This window comes from Ovis canadensis, chromosome 4 (genome assembly GCF_042477335.2).
Source record: "Ovis canadensis isolate MfBH-ARS-UI-01 breed Bighorn chromosome 4, ARS-UI_OviCan_v2, whole genome shotgun sequence".
Lineage (NCBI taxonomy): Eukaryota > Metazoa > Chordata > Mammalia > Artiodactyla > Bovidae > Ovis > Ovis canadensis.
The window spans coordinates 120,279,538-120,285,562 of record NC_091248.1 but is presented as its reverse complement, the minus strand read 5'-3'; the positions used below and the strand labels follow the sequence as shown (position 1 = coordinate 120,285,562).

The 6,025-nt window shown below is 42.7% G+C and overlaps 1 protein-coding gene across 1 annotated transcript; it reads left to right on the top strand.

Moving 5' to 3' along the window:
- The first annotated feature begins 1,949 nt into the window (after nt 1-1,949).
- LOC138439753 (serine protease 1) lies at nt 1,950-5,766 on the top strand. The gene is made up of 5 exons (XM_069588847.1): nt 1,950-1,989; nt 3,501-3,660; nt 4,094-4,351; nt 4,897-5,029; nt 5,563-5,766. The coding sequence occupies exons 1-5, from the start codon at nt 1,950-1,952 to the stop codon at nt 5,710-5,712; spliced, it is 741 nt and encodes a 246-aa protein (XP_069444948.1). The 3' UTR covers nt 5,713-5,766.
- Nucleotides 5,767-6,025: the final 259 nt, after the last annotated feature.

The window sequence follows — 6,025 nt, the reverse complement described above, 5'->3', positions numbered from 1 at the left end:
ATCCAGTCCGATCACTTCATGGCAGATAGAAGATGAGATGGCTGGATGGCATCACCTTCTCAATGGACGTGAGTTTGAGTGAACTCCGGGAGTTGGTGATGGACAGGGAGGCCTGGCGTGCTGCAATTCATGGAGTCGCAGAGTCGGACACAACTGGGCAACTGAACTGAACTGAACTGTTAGAAAAGACTCTTGAGAGTCCCTTGGACAGCAAGGAGATCAAATGAGTCAGTCCTAAAGGAAATCAATCCTGAATATTCATTGGAAAGACTGATGCTGAAGTTGAAGCTCCAATGCTTTGGCCACCTGATGCGAAGAGCCAACTCAGTAGGAAAGACCCTGATGTTGGGAAAGATTGAAGGCAGGAGGAGAAGGGGACAACAGAGGATGAGATGGTTAGATGGCATCACTGACTCAATGGACATGAGTTTGAGCAAGCTCTGGGAGATGGTAAAGGACAGGGAAGCCTGGTGTGCTATAGCCCATGAGATCAAAAACAGTGAGACATAACTGATTGACTGAAAACCACCACCCAGAATTCCGTATACCCCTTTGAGTCATGTCTTATTTTGATAGAGTCCAGGTTGGTCTCCTTGATTATGTGTATGGCATCACAGTGGAAGCCATGGACTCTGAAGTGAAAGGCTGTGTTTGAACCCTGTATTGACTACTTCATAGCATTGAAAATTTGAGAAAAACACCTTATCTAAATTTCAACCACCCCATCTAGAAAATGGCAAAAATTACAGCACAACACTTAAAAATGTGTTTTTAGGGACAGAATGATCTACTCTGTGGAAAATCCCAACTGTAGTGTCTGATACACAGTAAGCACTCAATAAGTCCCTTGTCTTTTCACTGGCCAAGACTTCTGTATTTTTGTGATCTCTAGTGATGGGTGAACTGAGTAGGGAAGTGTTACACAGTTGTTAAGAGTGCAAATGCTGACACCAGATTTCCTGGGATGGAATCCTGACCTTACCATGTTCTTGCTTTGTGATTTTGGCAAAGTCCTTCATAATTTTGTGTATGTGTTTTCCCATTGATTAAGAAGGAATAATAATGGATATCTTAAAGTGCTGTCATGAAGATTACTAAATAACATAGGTTAAGTATTTAAAATATGCCTACTAAATAGCAATTCCAGATAAATATAAATTGTCCTCATTCTTTCTCCTAGCTGGCTTCCCTGGTAGCTCAGACACTAAAGCGTCTGCTTCAATGTGGGAGACCCAGGTTCAGTCCCTGGGTTGGGAAGATCCCCTGGAGAAGGAAATGGCAACCCACTCCAGTACACTTGCCTGGGAAATTCCATGGATGGAGGAGCCTGGTAAGCTATGCAAAGAGTTGGACACGACTGAGTGACTTCACTTTGTACTTTTTTATACTTTTCTCCTAGCTGTCTTGATCTATTTTGATTTCAAATCGGAATGATTTTATTCTTCTCATTGGAACAAGTGTTCCTATTAATAATGAAATATTGACATAGATATATAAAACCAGAGCTATTATAAGACAAATTATATATTGTGAAGTCAGCAATATTAGTTAAACTTCAAGGGTGTAGATTTTAGGATAGTCCTCAGGATAAATGTTCACACTCGAGACAACCAAGGACCTAAATTTTTGTCTGGGAATCAGGCCACCTGTAGCCGTGCTCTGTGACCTCACTGTAACTTACTTTCTATTTTGAGGAACTGTGTCCCCATATGGGCTCATTTCTTTCATTCCCATAACCTTCTGGCAAAGTGGACATGGGCAGATGTTTAAATTGGTTGCTGACTTATCTTCAGTGTGGCATGGAATTCTAAATTTGGATTTGTGATTTTCCAGGGAAATCACATTTCTGGCACTGGTGGCCATGGATGTCAATGACAAACCTGGACATATAAGTAGCTGTGGATGGAAACCCTGCAACCTAGTCCCTAGTCCAGAACCGGTGAGCAACCATGAAGACCTTCATCTTTCTGGCTCTCCTGGGAGCTGCTGGTAAGTTTTGATAGTAGGTTCTATGATATATTTAAGGCTGTGCTTTCTACTCTGGAAGACAGCAATGAATGTTGAATATAATCTCTGTACTCAAGAGGCTTAAGATGTTGAAATAACAGTGTAATAGTACATATGTCTGTAAATAACTAAATCTCATTTGTTAGAGATTATGGTTAGCAGGGGTGATCAATGCAGAAAACGTTAAGAGGAAGAATTTGCCTTGAACATCAAGGTACTATCTATGAAGCAAGAGTGAAAAAGAAGTGATAGGCAATGTTAAGGAAATGTTTTGTCCTTTCTAAGGATCTGCATTTAATAATTGGGACTAGTCTTGTGAGCATTACATCTCTTCTATACCAAAGAGCACCTTAAGCAGGATCTCAACAGGCAAAGACACTCTATTTCTCATGAAAAAAAGCTTTGGTCTGGATTTTACCACATCTTTGCTAATGATATCCCTCTGATATAATATGACATGTCATGCAATCATGAAAAGAAATAGAAAATTACTATTTCTATTTTTATACTATTAATTCTTACACAGTTCATACTTACTACATTATTTTCCCAAATTGCCTAGTTGTAAATTCATTTCACCTGTCTATATACCAGGAAATGTCTTTCCTAAAATTACTTTAAAATACATAAATAATAGGGTACATGTAACAATCTCTGGTATTGGAGTCCTTAGAAAACATAACAACTCAGTGGTCATGACTTAACAGTGTTGAATAAATTTAAATCGTTAGATAGACAGTTGGGATAAGGGGAAACATTGAAGACACACACCTTATAATGTTCTATAAAATCATTTGATGAACATCTAGGCAAGAACCAAGAAGACACTTGGGGAACAAAAGAATAAAACTCTCCATTACCTTCAGGTCAGAACCTTCTCGGATGGCATTTTTTTTTTTTAGTTTTTTATTTTTTAAATTTTAAAATCTTTAATTCTTACATGCATTCCCAAACATGAACCCCCCTCCCACCTCCCTCCCCATAACATCTTTCTGGGTCATCCCCATGCACCAGCCCCAAGCATGCTGCAAGTTTCCTTTCCGTTACTTCATGTGGTATTCATCCTATATTGAACTCTACAAATAAACATAGTGATGGTGACCCCAAAGTTTTATTGAACACATACTTAAATGTCTGCTCATCAGGGTTTTGTGTAAAAAGTATTCATTATAACCTCAAGTAGTGGGCTTCAAGACATTTATTATGTAAGGAATCTCTTACTTGTGTGTGTATGTATGTTACAAATGTAAAAATCATTATATTGATCAAATTTAAAGCGTTAAAACCTAAAAGTTAGATACTTATAATAGTGTAAGAAGCATATGTGATAGAATAAGATTATGAAAACAATTATACAAACCAGAGTTTCCTGATTATGCATCATAAGAGAACATGACTTATCTTTTCCTGGTTCATCTGCAAAACCTTGCTGTTGAGTAGAAATTCCACAATGGATCAGTTCTTCAGATAGTTTGCAACTTTCCTCTGTTCAGTTGCTTTCCCCGTGGATGATGATGACAAGATCGTGGGCGGCTACACCTGTGGGGCAAATACTGTCCCCTACCAAGTGTCTCTGAACTCTGGCTACCACTTCTGCGGGGGCTCCCTCATCAACAGCCAGTGGGTGGTGTCTGCGGCTCACTGCTACAAGTCGTAAGTAACCAGTACTCACAGCCCTGTTCTCTGAGGTCAGGGCATCCTCAACCATGCCACAGACAATCAGGGTGAACAGAGTCATGCTTGAGGAGGAGCATTCAGATTCCAAGACGTCATTATACACCCCCGCCAGACATTGTATGCATTGAGGCCTTCCAAATGAAGGCAGTAAAGACACAGGAAGGAAAATAGTGAGTGGTTAAATATATCTATTCTAACATAGCTCTTTCCCAGGTGGCTCAGTGGTAAAGAATCACTCTACTAATGCAGGGGACGCAGGAGATGAGTGTGTGTGTGTGTGTGTGTGTGTGCGGGCACATGCGTGCACTGCAAGGGCCCTCTGTCTGTGCTTATGCTCAAGACTGGGCTCCACGGGGAGGGGGAGGCCCTCACACTGGAGACTTAGAGAACTTGTCATCTTTTGATCCAGCGGAATCCAAGTGCGTCTGGGAGAAAACAACATTAACGTCGTTGAGGGCAATGAGCAATTCATCAGCGCATCCAAGAGCATCGTCCATCCCAGCTACAATTCAAACACCTTAAACAACGACATCATGCTGATTAAACTGAAATCAGCTGCCAGTCTCAACAGCCGAGTAGCCTCTGTCTCTCTGCCAACATCCTGTGCCTCTGCTGGCACCCAGTGTCTCATCTCTGGCTGGGGCAACACCAAGAGCAGCGGCAGTAAGTCTCATGGGGACGCGGTCACCAGGTCAGAGAATCCTGGAGGTGAAAACCATGCTCAGGGTCAGGTAGCCCTATGTCACCCAAGGCAGCATTCCCAGAGGAGACTGGCTTTCGGTGGAATCTTGGGATATATAACTGAAATGTGTAGGCTCTCTGCTTGACAACACAGAAAGAAAGGACTATGCTAAAGTTGCCAGGCATGCAGCTAAAACATGAATGGTGATTTGCCGAGAAGCAAAGAATGAGGAGGTACATAGAACAGAGGCTGAGGTTGGAACTGCTCAAAGTATAGCCCTGCTTCAGAAATAAAGTCTTTAGGTTGAAGATATGCGGTCACTGATACTAGTATTAGGGAGGGAACAGTTTGCTGACTAAAACCATTTGGAAGACCCTCCAGATAATGGTTTTTCTTCCAAAATAGAAGCTACTAGCAATTGGAGGGAAGGAATGGGAATATTGGGAAGATGGGGAGAGGTATTGAGAAAGATATTTCCCAGAATGTATGGGTAATCCTCTTCTCTTTTCAACCTTGTCCCCAATAGCCAGCTACCCTGATGTCCTGCAGTGTCTGAAGGCCCCCATCCTATCTGACAGCTCTTGCAAAAGTGCCTACCCAGGCCAGATCACCAGCAACATGTTCTGTGCGGGCTACCTGGAGGGCGGAAAGGACTCCTGCCAGGTGAGCTGCTTCGCACTCCTTGTCCTTCAGCTCAGCCTCACATATCACCACTGCATTCCCCAGTTCCTGAAACCCAGAACATTGAAAAGCGGTCTCTGGGACTGATCATGAGGGCTCAGGATAGGCTGGGGAAAAATAACAAGTTTTCTTTTTGCTGTATTAATGGTTAAGGTTCAAGGGGAAAGATAAACAGATCATGTGCAAACAGTATATCCTGGTGCCCTTCTGAGAAGAGATATAGGAGCAGGGAACTTTGAAAGGAGCCTGGCTGGATGGGCAACATCGAACTTCCCGTCCCTCATCTCTTCTTGGCCTCACAGACCTGCAGTTGAGGAAAAGGGGGAGAGAGAAGGAGGGAGGAGAAGAATAGGGGTACAGTGTGGAGAACAAGAGCTGATTTCCCAGGGAAAGATGGGCTTCGTGGAGGATCAGCACATGGAAACGTGGTCCCCGGGGAAAGGAGGAACACCTTTGAGCCTTTCTCCCCTCTGCGCAGAGCTGTGAGCTCTAACTGGCTCTTCCTTCCCGCCCAGGGTGACTCTGGTGGCCCTGTGGTCTGCAATGGAAAGCTCCAGGGCATTGTCTCCTGGGGCTATGGCTGCGCTCAGAAAAACAAGCCTGGGGTCTACACCAAGGTCTGCAACTACGTGAGCTGGATTCAGCAGACCATCGCTTCCAACTAAACAGCTTCATCTCTTCATGACCCTCCCTGTTAGCCAGCGTCACCTTCCTCCCATCCTGAAAACACTACTGAAATAAAATCACTTATAAAACCAAATATGTTCAAGTGAAATTAGTTGATTTTTACATACTTTCTCTTCAATCTGGCTGTTGAGAAGATGGTGGACATAGAGTTGAACTATTATATGAAGATGAAATTTGAAAGGTGATTCAGTCATTCATCCAGTCTCATCAGAATAAGTTGATATTCATCTACTATATGCCAAATTCTGTGTGGACGTTGAGGCTGTTAAGATGAATAAGGGTATGGGTCTA

Excerpts from the sequence above, each read along its gene's own strand:
- LOC138439753 (XM_069588847.1), top strand. The coding sequence starts at position 1,950 with ATGAAGACCTTCATCTTTCTGGCTCTCCTGGGAGCTGCTG. Across the intron at positions 1,990-3,500 it reads GGCTCTCCTGGGAGCTGCTG|TTGCTTTCCCCGTGGATGAT; the intron begins GTAAGTTTTGAT and ends TCCTCTGTTCAG. Across the intron at positions 5,030-5,562 it reads GCGGAAAGGACTCCTGCCAG|GGTGACTCTGGTGGCCCTGT; the intron begins GTGAGCTGCTTC and ends CTTCCCGCCCAG.